The sequence below is a fragment of the Pseudophryne corroboree genome, chromosome 5, assembly GCF_028390025.1.
Source record: "Pseudophryne corroboree isolate aPseCor3 chromosome 5, aPseCor3.hap2, whole genome shotgun sequence".
NCBI classification, from domain to species: domain Eukaryota; kingdom Metazoa; phylum Chordata; class Amphibia; order Anura; family Myobatrachidae; genus Pseudophryne; species Pseudophryne corroboree.
Window position 1 is genome coordinate 142,430,072 of NC_086448.1, and position 23,539 is coordinate 142,453,610.

At 45.5% G+C, this 23,539-nt stretch overlaps 1 protein-coding gene across 1 annotated transcript in view; it reads left to right on the top strand.

The window, feature by feature from the left end:
• Positions 1 to 23,539, top strand: part of LOC134929573 (ATP-dependent translocase ABCB1-like) — a 723,752-nt gene that overhangs the window by 672,195 nt on the left and 28,018 nt on the right. The window contains exons 19-22 of the mRNA XM_063925164.1: positions 6,374 to 6,530; positions 16,717 to 16,914; positions 21,127 to 21,333; positions 21,426 to 21,572. Of these exons, the coding sequence (XP_063781234.1) occupies positions 6,374 to 6,530; positions 16,717 to 16,914; positions 21,127 to 21,333; positions 21,426 to 21,572 (709 nt within the window). The remainder of the gene's footprint in view (positions 1 to 6,373; positions 6,531 to 16,716; positions 16,915 to 21,126; positions 21,334 to 21,425; positions 21,573 to 23,539) is intronic.

Here is a 23,539-nt window from a genome sequence, read left to right on the forward strand (position 1 = left end):
GTACACAACCTGCACGCTGAGATATTGAAACTCTTTGCTGAGGTTATATTGCCACCTGGTGGCTGGTTTGAAATTACTTGTTATAAGATTTACAGTGCTGCATTATACCACTGGGGGGGGGGGGGGAGGGGAAGGGGGAACGGGAAAAATATACTTCTGATCTTTTACAGTGGAAACCCTCTGCAACATTGTTTACCCATTTATCTTGATATGTGACCTCTTAGTTGCCACAGTCTGTCATATCTTTTGGATCTCAATGTTTGTGCTTTAACTACTACTCAGAACATCGTACAATTATCCAAACACACCCACTGTTATATTACGCTTAGGGTAATTTTTATTCTAGTATTTACTGTTTGATCTCTAGGATGTGACCTTGATGATTCCCAGGGGAGCGGTCTCTCTCTTCTATTTTGTTATATTAACCCTGGGTTGGAACCGTTTTATCCATTGATACTTTGGAATTTGGGTTGCTTATATTCTAGCCTGGTGTATGGACAAGTTCCTTAACAAGCCACTGTCCTCACTCCCACCCAGAACTACTCGTACCATGGTTAATCCCAAAAAAACGCCAGCGAAGTCTGGCTCCTCTCCACCTTCACCGCAAGGTAGCTCCTCTCCTGTACATCCAGTAGGGGAGAGAGGAGGTCCTCATGCACCGTCTTCGGACGTAGCATCGTCATTACTCAATGTGCTAATGCCAAAAATAGAGGAGAAATTTGAATTACTCATGCCTATGATAGATGAAAAAATTAAAAATTTCCTCCCCAGATTTGAGGCCAAATTCGATCAACGTATGCCTAAAATTGATAAAAGGTTAGACAAATTACAAACATCCTTAGATTCAGCTTTAACCTCCTTGACTGATCACACTAATAGGCTGGGCGTACTGGAACAAAGGGTTAGTGACGTTGAAGATGGCTTACTTGCTATACAGTCGACCAACTCATCCACTATGGCCTCCTACCAAGCACTTGTCGACAAAGTAGACGACTTAGAAATTCGACACCTACGTGATAACCTCCGCTTTGTGGGCATTCCCGAACAGGTTAGAGGGTCGGCCCTAATAGATTTTATAAGTATACAACTGGTCGAGGCGCTCAACCTCCTTAGTGACATGGACATCCCTCGCATTGAACGAGCCCATAGGTTGGGCCCAGAACGTGATGGACCTGATAGGAGGCCCCGCCCAGTAATTGCCAAATTTCTGGACTACCGTGACAAAGAGAGGATTCTGGCTGCTTTCAAACGGAATCGGGACCTGGTTGTTGAGGATAATCGTATCCTCATTTTCCAGGACTTCTCCGTCGCGGTGGCCCAGAAACGTAAAGAGTTCTCCCCGCTTTGTAGGTTCCTAGTTGAGAACAATAAGCGTTTCGCATTGTTGTATCCGGCTAAACTAAAATTCCCTGAGAATGGACAGACATTTATTTTTGACAATCCGACTGAGGCCCGGGCCCACTTACAACCGACCCGCCAGTCTAGGAGCCCACCTACCTGATTACATTTAGGTTCCTCCCCTCATTAAAGAGCCTCTATGGCTTATTGGAAGTTGAGACAATATGCTCTCCTGACTTCGTGATAGTTGATCCTTTTTGGATTTACTACCTATATATTACACTTTCAGCTGTTATGATGTTTATATTTTATGTTTGGTATTGTTTATGCTTGCCACCCACTGAAATGTTATTCAGGGGCTGGCGTGATGTTTGTTTGGATGGGAAAAAGTATGAAAATTTTCTCTTGAAGCTAAATTTTTTATGGTTGTACTCATTGTACATGGTTTTACTTCCTCTGTTAGGCCCGGATCCGTGCCTCCTATACACCCTTGGGGTTTACCCTGCTTGCTGGGACAGGGATGACCCCACGTTCGATAGTTGTACTCGTATCTGCATGCACCCCTTGCAGGGCATAGGATGACGACTCCCCATCCTAGGCCACACAGCTCTCTCCAACGACCACCCTGTTCCATCAAAATTACCTCATGGAACGTAGGGGGTCTCAACACCCCAATAAAACGCAAAAAAGTAACTTCCGCCCTTAAAAAACTTAAACCTGATATTGTCTATATCCAAGAGACACATTGGAAGAGGGGGGAGGATTCTACACTACGCGATGGGTGGATAGGTGATTGCTTTTCTGCGCCTTATCGTACCAAATCACGCGGAGTAGCAATAGTTTTGGCACGACACCTCCCCTATACTATCTTAAATACGGATCTGGATCCGGAGGGTCGCTATATTCTGATGTATGTTCAAATTTATGATGCTAAGTTCACTCTGCTCAATCTGTATGCTCCCAACGTTGATCAACCAGTTTTTTACCAACGAGTCTCGCAACTGCTCCATAGTAGAAACAACTACGAACTCATAATAGGCGGTGATTTCAACACAATTTCGGACCCCTCGATTGATAAATGCCCGACCCCGGTGAACCGGATGGCCCCCCAATGGCACCAAATTTCTCGATTACTCGTGGATCATTCTCTAACTGATCCATGGAGAATGTTTAATCCCACGGATAGGTCTTACACGTTTCACTCGGCGGTCCATGGGTCCTTCTCTCGCATAGATTATATACTGTTGTCCACGTCTTTGCTCTCTGACACCACGGATGCCCAGATAGGAGATATTGCTGTCTCCGACCACGCACCGGTGTCAGTCACACTCAGTGCTCGCTCCATGGGCTCACGCCCCTTCTTCTGGCGATTCCCCTCTTGCCTTTTCCATTCAGAACAGTTCAAAAGATTTCTTAGATTAAAATGGGCGGAGTTCTCGGATGATCATCTGGAACACTGGGACAACCCTGTCTTGTTTTGGGAAACGTCCAAGGTGGTAATGAGGGGACACATTATGTCATATGTAGCGAATAGAAATAGGATAAAATAAACACAACATGATGACTTGCTCCATACTATGCGGACACACTTGGCAGCGTACATCTCAGATCCTAATTCCCTCACTCACAATGCCTATGTCGAATCTCGCCGACTGTATGATAGTTTATTGGTAGCACAGGCTCAGCAAAAACTGGACTACACTAAACAAAAATATTTTCGCTGGGGAAACAAAACAGGGACTTTGCTAGCAAACATGACCAAAAGTTTTAAACGGCGTGGACACATCTCTACTATACTTGACAATAACACTAATACACTACACACTAAAACTGCGGATATCACACGGACATTCCAGAACTACTTCCGTCAGCTTTACACACCGACCCCACACGACCCGGTTTTGTCAGCTAAACTATTAGATGAGGCGAATCTCCCTTGCATAACACCCTTACAGAGGGAGGACCTCGAGAGAGCGATTACAGAGGAGGAGATTGCTAAAGCAATCTCCTCTATACATCTCAACAAAGCACCGGGACCGGACGGTTACTCCATAGAATATTACAAACTCTTGCACCATGATGCTATCCCAGCATTACATACACTATATAGACATATCCAATCAGAATCTCCTATGTACCCCACTTTCAATCAGGCTTTTACAACCCTTCTACCAAAACCAAATAAAGATCATTCCCTACCATCCTCTTACCGGCCCATCACACTTTTGAACGTTGACTTCAAAATCTTAGCTAAAATAATGGCAGATAGGCTCCAATCCTTTTTAGCGTCCATGCTCACAGACCACCAACTGGGATTTACCAAGGGCAGACATTCAGTGAAAGGAATTCGTACTGCCATAGCTGCAGTGATGGCGGCGAGCCTCCAGTCTGATACTCCGAATATGCTCTTAAGCCTAGACGCGACTAAAGCATTTGATATGGTCTCTTGGCCCTATCTATATGACATATTGGAGAGGAGGGGTTTTGGACTAACATTCCAATCTTTAATAACATTTTTCTATACCCAACCAAACACCTCATTACTGATTAATGGGACAAAGGGGGATAATATCGAACTTACCAGAGGGACGAGACAGGGTTGCCCCCTTTCGCCCCTGCTTTTCAACTTGGCATTGGATCCTATGCTGCGGGTACTACAAAATTGGTCTCAATTTAGAGGCATCAGTATTGGGGTAGAGGAGGTAAAGATATCGGCATTCGCCGACGATGTCCTCCTATTCTTGTCAGAGCCAAGGAGGGCCCAGGGGCCGCTGATGGAACGTGTTAAAGAATTTGGACGGGTATCAGGGTTTGAGGTTAACTTTGAAAAATCCACGCCCCTGTATTTAAAGCCAGGTTACGCACGCCCGGGTTGGTTCAGGGAAGCAACAGTTGGATGGACAACTAAAGCGATTACTTACCTAGGGGTACAGATCCCAAAACAATTGAACAACCTGTACAGTCTTAATCTGAAACAAATCGTGCGCAGTATGAGGGAAGATACTGAACGTTGGAGACATCTTAAAATATCATATTTGGGCAGAGTGAACTTGGTAAAAATTATCCTATTTCCTAGGCTTTTATACCCATTGCAATCCCTTCCTAATTTACTGTCTAGGAATGCCACAACAGAAATTAACAAAATAATACGTATATTCATCTGGAATGGTAAGCGAGCACGAATTAGCTTGGTGAAATTGCAGCAGCGTCGACACAATGGAGGTGTAAATCTTCCCAATGTGTTGGAGTATAGTTACGCCTCCCACATACGTTATTTGAGATATTGGCTACACGGGGAGAATATGTACTCCAATACGGCCTTAGAGTCTGCCCTTTTGGGTGGTGGTAGTATTATCTCCTTCTTGCATTTACACGAGGAAGAGATACCCACCTCGGTTCGAGCGAATCCACTACTGATGTCCACTCGGAAAGTCTGGCACATCTTACGTTGTAAATGCTCATTGAATTCGCATGCGTCCTTTTTCCTCCCCCTAATCCGCTGACTCGTTTTCAGGACGGAAACGCGAGTCACCCTTTCACCCTCTGGGAAAAGTATGGCATTACTTCTATACGACAAATTACAAGTGGTGAATCGCGAAAACCTCTCACGCTGACACAGGCAGTGGCACTCTTTCCAATATTGAATAGGTTCCCCTTAGCATACCTGCAAGCTCAGCATTACGTGGCTACTGTCTCTAGATTATTGTCCCCACAGGATTATGACAACCCGTTAGATAAATTGCTACTGACTGGGAACCCCTCTTCCAAGGCGATTTCTACTCATTATTCATTCTTACACACGCCCTTACAATATACTGACGTGACGACGGGGATGGCGCAATGGATAGGCCATTTTCCGTCTCTTACTATGACGAATTTGTTGAAGTATCTCGAATTATCCATCAGGCTGATACCTGCTGCATCCTACACTGAACTCTTTTTAAATGTGTGGCATAGAACATATCTATCGCCACACCGTAGGCATCTAATGGGTTTGTTAGAAGACCCTTCATGCCCTAGATGTGGTATGCAACGAGCTGAGATATTTCACTGCCTCTGGGAGTGCCCTATAATCCGGAGATTCTGGGTCCAAATATGGAGATATGTTACCCAACACCTAGTTAATTATTTACCGCTTACCCCTGAATGGGCAATATTTGGAATGATGCCGGAAGGCATTAGGGTGGCACAGGGCGTTAAAAAATTGTTGATGATAACCTCTGCAGCTGCCAAAAAATTTATTTTACAGATGTGGATACAGCCCTCTGCCCCGCCAATGTCACTTTTCCTAGGGAAGCTCTTTCACATTTTCAGAATGGAATGGCTGGAGGCTTCCTTACAAAAGGAAAAGTTTACTATAACATTTTTCGAAACATGGGAAAGCTACATAGAAACCCTGTCCCACCCTTTGAGGGAACAGGTGTGGAAATGTTTCCACAATACTTTATGGTACGAAACTAGAGTTTATGAACAGGACCCCCCAATCTCACTTGTGGCTGGTTAGTTTATTACCATGCTTAATTTAGGGGGAGACATAAAACCTTGCCCTGGGAGAGAGTGGGTGTGGATGTGGGTGTGGGCACGGATTCGGGCTCATTTTGTCTGTTTTTATTATTTGAAAGACACCCTGTTGTGACTTATATATGTATACTGGTCCTAACAGTGAATCACAATGCTACTTTGTCTTTATTGTGTGATAAACCAATGTTTATGCTATTGATCTTTCTAAAGGTATATTTTATTATATTTTGATGTACATCTTTGTTATGCTTCAATTGAAATAAAAAAGAATTTGGAAAAAATAAAAATAAACTCTGCAATCTAACATGGAGTAAAATCGAGGTGCTTGGCATACTTTTTGGACACAAAAAGTGCTTGGAGTATGCATCAGCATTACATTTTCTCTTAAAATGTGGAATGACTGCTATTGGTACGTGTAAGTATTGTTGGTATATTGTCTTTAATACAGTGATTACAATTATTTTACTATCACTATTGCTTACTGATTTTTTTAATCATTTATATCTTGTTTTAGAATAGTTAGTGTTATTACTTGTGCGTCTTCTAATGTGGGAAATACCAATTCCACTGCACAAGATTATGGACAAGCAAAGGTTTCAGCTCAGCGCATTTTTAAGCTTTTGGACAGAAATCCAGTTATTGACAGCTACAGCGAAGAAGGAAACACTTTGGTAACATATTTATTGTTTTTGTTTTCCTTCTTTATATTATGCCACTACTTTTGTCACACACTTATTGGATTAAAAAGGTGCATTTTGTCATAAGTGTTAATTGAACAGCTGTATTTAAACATTCTGTTCTCCAGGTCAACTACCCAAACTAGTAAGTGTATGCTGGAGTGTAAATTGACTTTTGTATTTGTGCAGTGGGTAGGGCCATAGATAGGTGATCATGTGCCCTGGGCTGTCCCTGACATCATAAAGAGGCAACCCAGACCAGGCTGTGAGGGCTAGCAGGGTAAGGCTGGGAACACATCAGGACAATGGGGGAGATGTGTGAAGCAGTGAAAAGAGTGGAGTAGTGAGCCAGTGGGGAAGTTGCCCATGGCAACCAATCAGGTGCTACATATAATTTCATAGAGTGCACTTGATAAATGCTCCAAGCTGATTGGTTGCCATGGGCAACTTCTCCACTGGCCCACTTCTCCACTGCATCATACATCTACCCCAGTGTGTGTGCCAGCTAACCCATAGTCAGATGGAACAATATATTGTCACTGCATGATCAGGTGTACTGCTGCGTGATATATTGTTACCTGCTGCATGCACCTGCATGCCATTGTCAGTGGGGTCAGCTTATTTATTTATTACCAGTTATTTATATAGCACACACATATTCTGCAGCTCTTTACAGAGAATATTTTGCCCATTCACATCAGTCCCTGCCCCAGTGGAGCTTACAATCTATATTCCCTATCACATATACACACAGACACATTCACTAGGGTTAATTTTGTTGGAAACCAATTAACACCTACCAGTATATTTTTGGATTGTGGGAGGAAACCGGAGAACACCCACACAAGTATGAGGAGAATATACAACTCTGCACAGTTAGGGTCATGGTAGGAATCGAACCCATGACCTCAGTGCTAACCATTACACCATCCGTACAGCCCTATCTGATCAGATAAGCCCTACCTTATCTGATGTGTAGCACATCAGATGGGACGACCCCACTGATGACAGCTGGGAGCACGCAATAGCATATGATTGTACACTGAGCTATATGTACAATACAATGTTCCAATACGCGACAGAATGATATATTGTCCAGTATATGACCTAATATTATGCAGCCACAGATTCTTAAGCTTGGTAGGCACCAACAGATATACAGTATCGCCCATTCAATTGAACTTTTAACCTTCATTTAAATCAGTTGTTCTCAAACTTTTCTATATCACTGCACACTACAGTATTAGAATTTATTTTGCGGCACCTCTAGGCCAAAAGTTTCTTATTGAGAAATTTAGATTAAATATTAAATTAAGTAAATTGTGTTTATATTTCATTCTGTCTAATTGTGTAGTGAGGACAAGATTTGCTTCTGTTTGTCCACATATTTTATGATTGACAGCCATCAGCACTGGTTTTGCCTATTACATTGACCAAAAATAATTTTAATTGGTCCTGGACCACAAAGAAAGGGCACCCATGCAAGAGTCCTGAGGCACCCCAGGGTGCCACGGCACACAGATTGAGAACCACTGATTTAAATAATAATCTGTGGGCGCTTTAGTATAATAATAATAATCTGTACCTCCTTTTATGTAATATAACTAGAGATCAATTTAGTAGAATAATAACCTACAGTATGTGCCCTTAATTAGAATAGTAATACTGTAACAGGTGCTTCCATTATTAGAATTTCATTAATCTGTGCCCCGCCCCGCTTTAGTTTTTAACTATAAAGTGTGTCTCCTGTAAAACAATATAATGTCCCCTTTAGCATACCTCCTAACTGTCCTAATTTTGCCAGCACAATCCCATTTTTCTGGGACAGTCCCACTGTCCCATCCACAGGTCGCAATGTCAGTTGGGAGATTCTCTCTTACCCACTGCAGAGGTGAATAGACGCTGTGTTCATGTGCACAGCATCTATTCACCGGGAGAGAGGGACAGGGGGCATGCCAGCGGCTCACAGAGTGCTTGACATGTCCCTCACAGCGCTGAAAACAGGAGCATGGCCCACAACCCCATGAAGCTACACTACATCATGGTCATGCCCCCTAATTCTGGGCGCGTGACTTTGGTGCAGGTTTTTGTCCATACTCTTGCTTTTAAAAACACTAGGGAACAGTTTTACCTTAACAGCGTGTCCTCCAAAGTGTTCTTTGTTTAGCCAAACTTCATGAGATCTAGCTGAAGAATGCTGAACTGTTTATCACCTATTCTGATTAACAAACCACTGTAGGTTTTCATCTACCACCATGCCTGAGTGATTTGGAACCTTGTATTTTCACACAGCTCCTAAATGTAATTTTTCAGACACAGCCTGTATAGGGATTGTATTGGGATCCCAGTGCATGGGATGCCAGTGGTCAGAAGACCGACAGCTGCATCCCGATGCACAGAATCCTGACACCAACTAGGTAAGAATACTAACCCTCCCTCTCTACCGCTTAACCCACCCTACCTGCAGCCCAACCCTAGCCCTCCACCCCCTGCAGCCTAACCCTAACCCTTCCTGCTTAGTACCTAAACCCTAACCCTCCCTGCAGCCTAACCCTCCCCCCTAAGTGCCTAATCCTCCCTCTTCACAGCCTAACCCTAACCCCCCCCCCCCCTCCACAACCTAACCCCAATTATCCTTCTTGTGCCTAAACTTAACCTCCTTTCTGCAGCCTAACCCTAACCCTTCCCGGCATACTTAGGATCAGGATGCCATCAGTCGGGATTCCGGCATCGTCATTATGATCAATGTCGGAATCCTGGCTTTAGTCTTCTGACCAGTGTTGGAATTCCGTCATGATTCCCCTGTAATATGGCAGTTAGGAGCTGATTGGCTGGTACTTTATCTCCATCCAATTTTTGTCTCACCAAAGCTTAGTAAATAGACCCCAAGTCTCTTAACGTTGGGCCTCATTCACAGTCGTGCACAAACCCAATAGTTTGCATACAACTAACTTTTGCCACACTGGTAGCCTTTATTCATTTGGCAAGAATTCCTTTAGATGCAATCTAGGGTCAGCTGTGCTGATCAATTTTCCTTCACATACGTAAGTTATTCATAATACTAAGTGTTTGTGAACGAACAGCTGAACAACACCAGTAAACAGTTATTTGAACGTTTACATTTAAATATTGCAACAGTGTGCACTCCAAGCCAAAAGAACTCTACGCCATAGTTTTTTCTCTAAAACAATAACATCCTTCATTCTCCCTGCTGCTCACCCCACTGTACACATTGCTGCCTCAATTATTCACTCCGCTCTTATCAACACTCATGAGATTTTTACTTATCTCTCTACTTAACAATAACATCCACAACCGGACACCATAAAAAACTTTCACAAACCTCCAACTTTATTTATCTCTCTCTACTGCTGCTTTTAGCTGGTGACATTTCCCCAACTCGAGGACCCAATAACTTGCCCCACTCACACCTACCTGATTTGCAGCAATATAGAAATCCAGCCAACCTCATAAACGTCACATGTTTCCCTGCCTCCTCCAAATCACTAAAATGGGCCATATCGAATGCACGCTCTGTTTGTAACAAATTAACATCCATACATGACCACTTCATATTAAACAACTTCAATCTGCTTGCTATAACAGAAACATGGCTCACACAATCAGACACATACTCCCCTGCAGCACTGTCACATGGTGGTCTCCACTTCACACACACCTCCAGGCCTGTAACAGTAAAGGAGGTGGGGTTGGATTATTGCTTCCCCATTCTTTTGCATACACAGTTCTACCACTGGTACCATCACTCACATTCACATCATTTGAACTACATTCCATCTGGATTTAACACCTCTCTGCGTGTTGAAGCCATCTATCGCCCACCTGGGCAACCCAAACAATTTCTGGGAGATTTTTCAGCCTGGCTCCCTTACTTCCTATCCTCTGACATTTACACCATCATAATGGGTGATTTCAAGTATTGCTATTGATAGTCCAAAATTTGCTGTTCATGCCTCCAAACTACTCTCTCTAACCTCCTCTCTCGGCCTCTCCCAATGGACTGACTCCTCTACTCATCAGGAGGGCCACTGCCTTGATGTAGTATTCACAAGACTATGCTCAGTCTCTGAATTCATTAACACCCCTTTCCCTCTCTCAGATCACAACCTTATCACCTGCATGTTCTCCACCATTACTTCAAACTCAGAGTCATTTAAGTCCTCTAATCCTCCTCAAACCTGCATATATATTAACACAAATAATTTTCAAGAACTGTCCACCTCTCTGCAATAACTGCTCTCACCTATTTCTGCATTCACTTCTCCTGACACTGCTGTATCGCACCTCAACGAGACCCTAGAAATAGCCCTTGATCAAGTGGCTCCAGCTACCCATCACACTCCATGTAGGTCAAAAACTCTCATGGAAAGCTGAACGTCAGTGGTGTAAATATCGTATTCCTAGCGACTTTCTCACATATAAGAATGTCTACCACTCTTATCATAATGCCCTCCAGCCACTATCAAGGAGCAAGATCTTACTTCCTACTTCAAGGACAAGATTGATGAGATCAGAGATGAAATGGTATGCTCTTCCTCAGCCAGTGACCTGCTCAATTCTCTACCTGAACCCTCTGGCACTCTCTTCTCATTTGATCCCACAAGTGTAGATGAAGTGTCAACACTCTTCTCAGCCTGCTACTCTACTACCTCCCCTCTTGAGCCTATACCCTCACAAGTAAGTAAATCTCTGTCTCCTGTGCTCATCCCAACCTTAACTAACATCTGTAATCTCTCTCTCTGTAATGGTATCTTTCCTTCACTGTTCAAGCATGCACTGATTACTCCCATTCTGAAAAAAAAAAATTCTGACCCTAACTCTCTCAAACTACCGTCCTATCTCTCAGCTGTGATGCCTCTCCAAGCTACTTGAGAGACTTGACTACACTCGACTCACACTTTCTTAAATCACACAATTTATTTGATCCACTTCAGTCAGGTTTTTGTTCCCAGCACTCCACAGAGATAGCACTGACTAAAATAGTGAATGATCTAGTCACTGCAAAGTCCAAAGGCCATTACTCACTTATTCTTCTAGATCTCTCTGCTGCTTTTGACACTGTTGAACATTTTCTTATCATACAAACACTACAGTCCCTAGGTCTTAAAGTCACAGTCCTCTCTTGGTTCCTATCCAACCTATCTAATCGCTCCTTCAGTGTTTGCTTCTCTGAATCCACCTCCTCTTTGCTACCTCCTCTTCAGTTGGAGTACCACAAGGCTCGGTCTTAGGTCCTCTGCTTTTCTCAATCTGTACCTCATCTCTTGGTAAACTAATCAGCTCTTTTCGATTTCAGTATAATCTGTACGCAGATGATACTCAGATCTACCTATCCTCTCCAGATTTGTCACCATCTTTATTGGTCAGGGTCACTGAATGCTTTTCAACTGTTTCATCTTGGATGTCATCCAGCCACCTCAAACTTAATATTTTCAAAACAGAGCTACTTATATTTCCACCAGGCAATAGCAGTTACCAACCTGATATCTCTATTACTGTTGAGAACTCAGCAATCAATCCTACCCGACAAGCTCGCTGCCTAGGTATCAACTGTCCTTTGCTCCCCACATTCAATCTGTCTCAAAATCATGTCACATGCATCTAAAAAACATATCCAAAATACGACCATACCTTACACAAGAGACTGCAAAAACTCTAATCCATGCTCTCATTATCTCCAGTATTGATTATTGCAATAGTCGTCTTACTGGTCTTACCAAAAAGAAACTCTCACCACTACAATCCATTCTGAATGCAGCTGCAAGGCTAATCTTCCTTGCTACATGTTCATCGTCTGCAGATCCGCTCTGTCAGTCCCTCCATTGGTTACCTGTATTCTACCGTAGTCAATATAAAATACTTTTACTCACACATAAGGCCATTAACCATACTACACCAATGTACATCTCTTCGGTCATCTCAACATATCTCCCAACCCGACCTCTCCGCTCTTCCCAAGATCTACGTCTCTCATCCACACTCATTACTTGCTCCCATGCAAGATTGCAGGACTTTCTTCGGGCTACACCTACTCTGTGGAATGCCCTACCACGCACAATAAGACTGTCCCCTAGTCTCCAAACCTTCAAACATTCCCTGAAAATTCACCTCTTCAGGATGGCTTATCACATTCCAGAACCGCTCACTCAACCTTCATAGCTTTCCTACCCAATTATATCCCCGCTTTACAGTCCGCACATATCCTCCACATATTTTCTCTTCCTTCACTTTCCCTTCTTTCTGACCATGGTTGATCATTGCTGTGATGTAAAATCATGCAACCCACCTAGAACCTTTGCAATAGATAGTGCCCTTCCTTGTGTATCACTGCCTATTTCCCTCTAGATTGTATGCTTGTGAGCAGGGCCTTCCTACCTCTGACTGTTTATTACTCAGTTTTGTTTTATGATTGTGTCCAATTGTAAAGCGCAATGGAATTTGCTGCGCTATATAAGAAACTGTTAATAAATAAATATATACAACTCCGATGGAAGGTGGCTGCCTATGCACACAGAGCCGTATTAAGGGGGAGTTCCTGGGGGTAAGTACCCCGGGGCCCCCTTTCTAAAAGGGCCCCCTGCCATCCGCCACAGGTCAGATCTTTACAGATCCAATCTGCAGCGCTCCAGGATCCCCTGGACACTGGCAAGCATACTCGTAGCCACCGGCGCCGCATAGAAGTCAGGACAGGACAGCTGAGTGCAGCAGGAGGCGGAGGAAGTGGCTAGCCTGCTGCACTTATAGATGCTGCTCCTGTCCCTGCTGTAGCCCCGCCGGGAGCCCAAGTCCGATGCGCCCGGAACTCGTCCCTGCTGCTGCCGGACTCCCACGGTGCTCCTTGTTCTTTTTCCTGCCGCCGCAGGGCTCTCACATGGGGTGCATGGTGCACCCAGTTCCTGCTGCCGCTGGAGCCACACAGTGAACTTACTGGTAGGCTTTAATATTAAATCAAAAACATCATATATGTTCCTCTCCCACCCTGCACACCTCCTATCACCCTGCATCTTCTCCCAACCTGCACCCCCCCTCGCCCTGCTTCTTCGCCTAACCTGCACACCCCCTATCACCCTGCATCTTCTCCCAACCTGCACATCTTCCTCACCTTGCTTCTTCCCCTAACCTGCACACCCCCTATCACCCTGCATCTTCTCCCAACCTGCACACCTCCTTCACCCTGCGTCTTCTCCTAACCTGCACACCCCCTTACCCTGCATCTTCTCCCAACCAGCACCCCCCCCTCACCCTGCGTGTTCTCCCAACCTGCACCCCCCCCTCACCCTGCGTGTTCTCCCAACCTGCACACCCCCCTCTCACCCTGTGTCTTCTCCCAACCTGTACCCCCCCTCGCCCTGCTTCTTCCCCTAACCTGCACACCCCCTATCACCCTGCATCTTCTCCCAACCTGCACATCTTCCTCACCTTGCTTCTTCCCCTAACCTGCACACCCCCTATCACCCTGCATCTTCTCCCAACCTGCACACCTCCTTCACCCTGCGTCTTCTCCTAACCTGCACACCCCCTCACCCTGCATCTTCTCCTAACCTGCACACCCCCTATCACCCTGCATCTTCTCCCAACCTGCACACCTCCTTCACCCTGCGTCTTCTCCTAACCTGCACACCCCCTCACCCTGCATCTTCTCCTAACCTGCACACCCCCTATCACCCTGCATATTCTCCCAACCTGCACCCCCCCCTCACCCTGCGTGTTCTCCCAACCTGCACACCCCCCTCTCACCCTGTGTCTTCTCCCAACCTGCACCCCCCCTCATCCTGTGTCTTCTCCCACTCTGCACCCCCCCCCACTCATCCTGCACACCCCCCTCTCACCCTGCATTCTATCTCACCCTGCACACCCCACTATAATCCTGCACACCCTGATATCACCCTGCATCCTCTCACACCCTGCACACCCCCCTCTCACCCTGCGTCATCTCCCACCCTGCACACCCCCTCTCACCCTGCGTCTTCTCCCACCCTGCACACACCCCTCTCACCCTGCACACCCCCCTCTCACCCTGTGTTCTATCTCACCCTGCACACCCCGCTATCACCCTGCATCCTCTCCCACCCTGCACAACCCCCTCTCACCCTGCGTCCTCTCCCACCTGCACACCATCCTCTCACCCTGCGTCCTCTCCCACCATGCACACCCCCTCTCACCCTGTGTCCTCTCTCACCCTGCACACCCCCTCTCTCCCCCTGCGTTCTCTCTCACCCTGCATACCCCCTCTCTCCCCCTGCATCCTCTCCCACCCTAAACACACCCCTCTCACCCTGCGTCCTCTCTCCCCCTGCGTCCTCTCCCACCCTGCACACCCCTCTATCACCCTGCGTCCTCTCCCACCCTGCACACCCCCCTCTCACGCTGTGTCCCCTCCCACCCCTCTCTCATCCTGAGTCCTCTCCCATCCTGCATAACCCCCTCTCACCCTGTGTCCTCGCTCACCCTGCACAACCCCCTCTTACCTGGTGCCCCTCTCCCACCCTCTCCCATTCTCTTCCTCTTTCCCTCTCCCCAATATGTCCTATTCACACCCTGCATCCACCCTCTCACCTGGTGCCCCTCTCCCGCTCTGCAACAGTCTCCCACCCAGTGTCCCTATCCCCAATATGTTCCTCTCCCACCCTGCATCCTCTCCCACCCAGTGTCCCAATCCCCAATATGTCCCTAACCCACCCTTCCTCTGCCACTCTTCCCATTATGTCCTCCTCCCACCCTCTATCCCCCATCTCAGCCAATGCCCCCTTCCCCCTCAGTCCTTCCTCTGCCATGTGTCCTCCCTCTCATCCAGTACCTCCTAAGGACACACCCCTTTTGCAGTGCGCACGCATTTGATGTGTGCAACAGTACACCCTGGAGAGGACACTATACCCCATAAAATTTTCCATACCCTCACTTCAAAATTCCCACTTCGACCACTGTATATGTGTGTATATATATATATATATATATATATGACTATTTGGTGAGGGTTGTCTGTTACAGGTCCCCAGATTTAAATACCCTCTAGTCTACATTCTGACGAAAATAACGCTGGAAGAACTGTGTAATTACATTCCACTTTAGCGCACTTGGGAATTTGTGTGTGTGTGTATATATATATATATATATATATATATTTCATCTGCCTGCCTCTTTATTAGGGGCCCCTTTGTCTGAAGTTCCCCGGGCCCCCCATAGCCTTAATCCAGCTCTGTCAGAGACGGATTAAGGGGGGGGGGGTCCCGGGGATACGTACCCCGGGCCCCCCTTTCCAAAAGGGCCCCCTGCCACACCACAGATCAGATCTTTCTTCAATCCGATCTGCGGTGCTGCGCTCACAAGCCCCGGCTCCCCGCTGCCCTGTCCCTCCTCCTCCTTCAGTTCAGCGTTCAGCGCACCAATGACGGAGCCGCATGCTTGCTGAGCCGGACAACAATTGGACAACTGAGCTGTCGCTCAGCTGCGCTGACTACAGCTCTAAGAAGAGTGCTCTAACAGGTGTAGTCAGGGCAGCTGAGCGACGGCTCAGCTGTCCAATTGCTGTCCGGCTTAGCAAGCATGCGGCTCAGTCATTGGCGCGCCGCACGCTAAACTGAAGGAGGAGGGCAGTGGTAAGCAAACTGTATCATATAGTTGTGGAACTATCAGTCCCAGCAGGGTGTATTGGGGGAACAGGCACATAACCTGCACACACATACACACAGCCTGGACACACAGCTACAGAAAACTAATATATATATATATATATATATAAATTGTATTATTTTTTTCGTTTTTAGTCCATGGGGGCCCCCTGCTCTTTAGTACCCCAGGCCTCCAAGGGCCTTAATCCGGCTCTGTATGTAACATATAACCATAGTTTTTGAGGAGATGGAGCTAGACAATCACTGAGTTGAGGCATTAGACATACCAGTTTGTAGTTTTTTAATTTGAGAACAGCAACAGGCAGACATTTTGGATCTACCTGCGATAAATTGAGTCAACTAACTTGCACCATTTTCATCTGCAAATGAACTTCAATACCAACTAGTTCCAAACAAATCAGATGCCAATTCTATCTATCAATTTTTCACAATAAAATGAATAAAACTTTCCAAAATACAGTATAATACAGTATAATACAGTATCTTATCTTCATATAATCTCATCTGTATCTCTGTTCATATCTTTAAAGAATGAAATGAAAGGAAATATTGAATTTAAAAACATCAAATTTGTATATCCAACAAGACCAAAGGCTCAAGTTCTACAGGGTCTGAACATCAAAGTATCTAAAGGCCAGACCCTCGCCCTGGTGGGCAGCAGCGGCTGTGGAAAAAGTACAGTGGTTCAGCTCCTGGAGAGGTTTTATGACCCTGTGGATGGACAAGTGGTAAAATATATATATATTTTTTATGTAGAAAATTATTCTTTATTGGACCAAACATTATTAATTGCTATTTTTTATATAGTTGTACATCACAAGAGACCTACTGTATATTTTATGCTGGAAATTGAATCCAAAGATGCGGCTGCCAACTGTTGTATGTTGTTAGATCACTCATATATTCAGATTTCACTACAGTCTCCTAAGAAAATAGTTTATAGTTTCCATAAAAGATATACATTTAAAAAAAAATAATAATGCAGGTTTATGGTTTAACAAACAGACAAGACATATCTCACAACATTATAATACACTGGGCCAGGTACTTGAGAAAGGGTATTTGGCCTTGTGTTCATAAGGGGATGGTATCGGGATCTCGGCATTTGGGTTGCCTGCAGTCAGGATACTGACAGCTGCATCCTGACACTCAGGATCCCAACTACTAGGTAAATATGCTAGCCCTAATCCTTAACCTACCTAACCCTCCTCCCCCCCCCCCTCCCCCCACCAGCCTAACACTAGCCCTACCTGGTGGTAACTAACCCTAAATCCCCCCACCCCCGTGGCCTAACCCTAAACCTCCCCGGTGGTACCTAACCCTAACCCCCTCTCCCTGCAGCCTAACCCTCCCTCCCCGCAGCCTAACCCTCCCTCAGCGCAGCCTAACCACCCCTCTCCGCAGCACAACCCTAACCCAACTACAGCCTAAACCTAAACTCCCCTCCACCGCGTCTTACTTATCAGCAGTCTCTGCATATTTCCATTCCCAGCGTCAGCATTATGAGCAGTGTCGGGATTTCTGCATCATTATTCAAACTGTAAGGATACATAGGTATGACCTTTCCATAAGGTCATACCCCTGGTGTATGACCTTTCCATAAGGTCATACCCATAGGTATGACTAGGGCTGGTGCTAGGGTGTTCGGTGCCCCCCTGCAAACTATAAATTTGCGCCCTCCATACTTTACAAAGGGACAGCGCATGTCGAAAAAGAGATGTGGTCTCACAAGGAAGGGGCATGTCCATACAATTGTACCCCCATTTAAACCACCCCCAGTAGTGGCGCTGCTTACACATAACACTGCAGTTGTAGCACAGCTTACACATAACGCCCCAGTAGTAGCGCCGCGTACACATAAATACCCCAGTAGTAGCACTTCTTACACATAAAGACCCCAGTAGTAGCGCCGCTTACACATAACAACCCCAGTAGTAACACTGCTTAAACATAAAGAGCCCAGTAGTAGCACCGCTTACACATAATGACCCCAGTAGTAGCGCTGCTTACACTTAATGCCCCAGCAGTGGCATAGCTTACACGTAACACCCCAGTAGTTGCATAGGTTACACGTAACGCCCCAGTAGTAGCGCAGCTTACACGCAGGGGTGTATCAACCCATTGGTCAGGATGGTACTCGCTAGGGGCGCTGCCTGGCTGTGCCACCCGCGGCCAAAGGGTAAAAGCAGTACTGTCAGACTGTACCTGGTGAGAGTCTGTTACTGCTGGAGTGGCACCGGTGTCTGGCAGCACCATACTTGTAATCAGACTCAAAATATACTACAGCTCCCAGCCGCCCTTGTTGCTGGGAGCTCCTGTCAGGAACGGCTGCTGGGAACTGTAGTTTATTGTGAGTCTGATTACAAGTGCGGTGTTGCCGGACACTAGTCATATCACTAGTGCAATGCGGTATGTGGTGCTGACGGACACCGGCGCTGCGTCGGCAGTAACAGACTACAGCACCAGGTACACAGCAATTGTTATATAGCACAGTGCTATAGATCTATTTGTTGTTAAAGATAATAAAAAAGTGTCATTGTTTGGGAGAAGGGACTGTAGTACCTAGAAAACTACACGATTTTCATGCATGTTAGATGTAAGTAAGTAGTAAGTAAGCGAAAACTTTAACTTGTTGAGTGTAAAAGAAAATACATATCTTATCCTATATCAAGGCCAGGTTCAAGGAAATGTATATCAGTTAATTGTATAGTTGATCATTTTATCTTGGAAGTGATGGCACCCTGATGTTTTTTCTAACAGGAAGCACTTCTACAACCCAACTAATGGGGTTTGGTTAGTGGCTGGGTCCATTTCAGGCTCATCTCACTGCAGCTCATTAGCATTTAATTCAGGATGCAGTCAAGTTGCCGGCGTTTGGCCACGTGGGAGGGTTAGGGTTAGGCTGCAGGGAGGGAGATTAGGAAGGGTAGGTTAGGGTTAGGTACCACGGAAGAGGCTTTTGGGGGGGGGGGGGGCAGGTTAAGGTCAGACTGTGGGAAAGGTGGGTTAGGGGGGAGGGATGGTGTAACGTGAATACGAGACACTACTGTGCGATGTAATGTGAATAAGGGACACTACTGTGTGGCATAATTTTAATTGGAAGTACTATTGTGTCCACGCCCTTCCTCCACAAGACCATGCCCCATTTCCAATACTCACATCTTATTCCAAATGTGTGTAGAGGGGGGGCGCCAGCCGCTTACTTTGCCAGGGGAGCTCGGACCCCTAGATACACACCTGCTTACACGTAACGCCCCAGTAGTAGCACAGCTTACACGTAACGCCCCAGTAGTAGCACAGCTTACATGTAATTCCCCAGTAGTAGCGCAGCTTACACGTAACTCCCCAGTTGTAATGCCCCAGTAGTAGTACAGCTTACACGTAACGCCCAGTAATAGCACAGCTTACATGTAAGGCCCCAGTAGTAACGCCCCAGTAGTAGCACAGCTTACACGTAACTCCCCAGTTGTAATGCCCCAGTAGTAATACAGCTTACACGTAACGCCCCAGTAGTAGCACAGCTTACATGTAAGGCCCCAGTAGTAACGCCCCAGTAGTAGCGCAGCTTACACGTGATGCCCCAGTAGTAATGCAGCTTACATGTAATACCCCAGTAGTAACGCCCCAGTAGTAGCGCAGCTTGCATGTTACACCCCAGTAGTAACACCCCAGTAGTAATGCCTCAGTAGTAGCGCAGCTTGCAAGTAACGCCCTAGTAGTAACGCCCCAGTAGTAATGCAGCTTACATGTAATGCCCCAGTAGTAATAACTCCCCAGTAGTAGCACAGCTTGCACGTAACACCCCAGTAGTAATGACCCAGTAGTAGTGCAGCTTACTTGTAATGCCCCAGTAGTAGCACCGCTTACACATAACGACCCCTGAGTAGCGCCGCTTGCACATTATAAACCCAGTAGTAGCGCAGCTTACACGTAACGTCCCAGTAGTAATGCCCAAGTAGTAGCGCAGCTTACATGTAACCCCCCAGTAGTAACGCCCCAGTAGTAGCACAGCTTGCACATAATGCCCCAGTAGTAGCGCAGTTTACATGTAACGCCCACAGAAGTGCAGTTTATTCACACACACCCCTCCCCTAAACACACACACACACACACACACACACACTTTCACACTCTCCCTGGCTGTCAGGATCTGGAGCAGCATGTCCTCCTCTGTGGCACTGCAGTCTGATGGTTCCGTGTAGCCCCACCCCTTCTGCTCCTTTAGCCCCACCCCCTCCATCCATGTAGCTCCTCCACCTCCATCCGATCTGTCACAGGAGGTGAGGGGGAGAGAAGGCTTTCAGCTGCTGGCAGCAGCAGGGGGACCAGCCTGCCTGACGCATGCATCCCTTTGCTGAGCGGGTAATGCCGGGCCTGTGTATGACCTTTCCATAAGGTCATACCCCTGGTGTATGACATTTTGAGGGCTGGCCACATATCATGCCCCTTTTGTTTGTCATGCTTGGGGCGAGCCTAACACTCCGGCAGCTGCTGACACTGCGGCCCCCCGGGCGGGAGTATGGGACAGTGTCCGAATAGAGGGACTGTGCTGCTGAAATCAGGATGGTTGAGAGGTACGGACAAGACATTGAGGGTTAGAATAAAAAAAAATTGTAAAGTGGTCAAGAGCGGAAAGCCACCAATTATAATTTATCTATCATTTAATAAAATGCAGTAAATAAATAATTAGAATCTGATTGTTTGTCATGGGTCACAATGCATTCTGCACTTGTCTTTTTGCAAAGTTTTGATAACTCCCCCTTACTATTGTCACAAGAGTGACTGACACAAAGCTTTGCTATTGCAACTTTTAAACCTATTTTCAATGGAACAGAATATTTTTCCATTTTCCAGGCACGTTTATGCCTCTGCTTGTTAGCACTACTATATATTTAAAATGTATAGTAAACAATGAGGAATTCTATCTTGCTATATTTCAGCTTGCAGACGGAATTGATACCAAGAGTCTCCACCTGAAGTGGCTTAGGTCACAGCTCGGCATTGTGTCCCAGGAACCAATCCTTTTTGATTGCAGCATCGGTGAAAACATCCAGTACGGTGACAACAGTAGACTTGTTACACAGGAGGAGGTCATAGCAGCTGCCAAATTAGCCAACATTCACACCTTCATCCAGAGTTTGCCAGAAGTAATTTATCGAGCATTTACTAGTTCAGTACAAACCATATTTTTTCCTTGTTACGTCACAATTAAACATTTTTTAATTGTCTCACAATGCAGGGATATAATACACGTGTTGGCAGTCATGGAGCCCAGCTGTCAGGAGGACAAAAGCAGAGGATCGCCATTGCCCGAGCTCTCGTACGCAAACCAAAAGTGCTACTCCTGGATGAAGCCACCTCCGCTCTTGATACTGAAAGTGAGAAGGTAAAGGCTGATACCGTTATTCTAGCTCTAATCTTATTATATCTGTGTCATTATTATTATTATTATTATTATCATTATTATCATCATCATTAATTTGTAAGGCGCCACAAAGCTACACAGTGGCCACTGGCCAGATACATAAACAAATAAAACAAATTACATCATACATAAAAACAGAACAAAAGCAAAGTAAGTTAATAAAGGTGCAGCTGTCTTGCACACATGTACAAATAAATTCTAAGGATAATTTCATCCCCTTAATTTTTTATTTTAATCACCATCCTGCTCTCACCCTTACCTTATTTGCGCTTATCTCTCCCTAGGAACCCCTTTTCCGTGTGTTGTACGTGTGCCTGGTAAAATTGCACCATCTCAAAAGGAGGGATTATTTTGCAAGTAGGATTTTGAACAGTTCAGGATGTCAGCATTTAATGTAACAGTATTATAACAATTGGCGCTGGGGTTTGAAAACTGATGGTCTGCCAATCTGTTATGCCAGTATCAGCAAGGGTACTGAGACAGGGGGAGAAGGTACAGTCAGGAGTGCAGGGTAGGCATGACCAGGCCTTTACTATGCCATCACCACTCCCCCCTGTGCGTGCGTGCATACGTACTGAATGACCTGCCTGTGGTCATGCCCCCTATTTTCCTTTGTGTGTATTTGTAAAATTGTAGTTCATTTTTTATTTGTGTTACGTTACTGAGGCCTAAATGATATGTAATTAGAGACCATAGAAAAGGTATTTACATGACAAGAACGTAACATCTGCTGGAGGGTTAATTGCTAACAGAGCAAATGCTCAGCAACCCAAATGACAGTTAGCTTTTATATGTTTCTAGTAGAGATGTGCGCTGCCTCCATGTTTTTGCTTTGGATCTGTACTAGAGATGTGCGGCGGACACTTTTCTGGTTTATGTGTTTTGGTTTTGGATCTGGATCTCCGTTCGTGTTTTGTACCTTGATTGGTTTAGTCAAAACCACCCTTTCGGGTTTTGGATATGGATTTTTTCGAAAAATCATCAAAACAGCTAACATAACAGAATTTGGGGGTATTTGTGTTGCTACAGTATTATTAACCTCAATAACATTCATTTACACTAATTTTCAGTCAATTTTAACCACCTCACGCCTCGCAATATTGTTCACCAACATAGGCCAAAGCCTGACTGGCTAAACTAAGCAACAAAGCAGCGGCACAAACACACGGCAGTTATTTCTGTTTAAAAATGTTTTACAAAATAGTACTGTATTAGCAATGGGGGTAATTACAAGTTGATCGCAGCAGAAATTTAGTTAGCTATTGGGCAAAACCATGTGCACAGCAGGGGAGGCAGATATAACATGTGCAGAGAGAGTTAGATTTGGGTGTGGTGTGTTCACTCTGCAATCTAATTTGCAGTGTAAAAATAAAGCAGCCAGTATTTACCCTGCACAGAAATAAAATAACCCACCCAAATCTAACTCTTTCTGCACATGTTAAATCTGCCTCGCCTACAGTGCACATGGGCCCTCATTCTGAGTTGATCGCAGCAGCAAGAAAGTTAGCAATTGGGCAAAACCATGTGCACTGCAGGGGAAGCAGATATATCATGTGCAGAGAGAGTTAGATTTGGGTGGGTTATTTTGTTTCTGTGCAGGGTAAATGGCTGCTTTATTTTTACACTGCAAATTAGATTGCAGATTGAACACACCCCACCCAAATCTAACTCTCTCTACACATGTTATATCTACCCCTCCTGCAGTGCACATGGTTTTGCCCAATTGCTAACTTTCTTGCTGCTGCGATCAACTCAGAATGAGGGCCATGGTGTTGCCCAATTGCTAACTAAGGGGGTAATTCCAAATTGATCGCAGCAGGTTATTTTTTAGCAGTTGGGCCAAAACCAGGGCCCTCATTCTGAGTTGTTCGCTCGTTATTTTTTTCTCGTAATGGAGCGATTAGTTGCTAATGCGCATGCGCAATGTT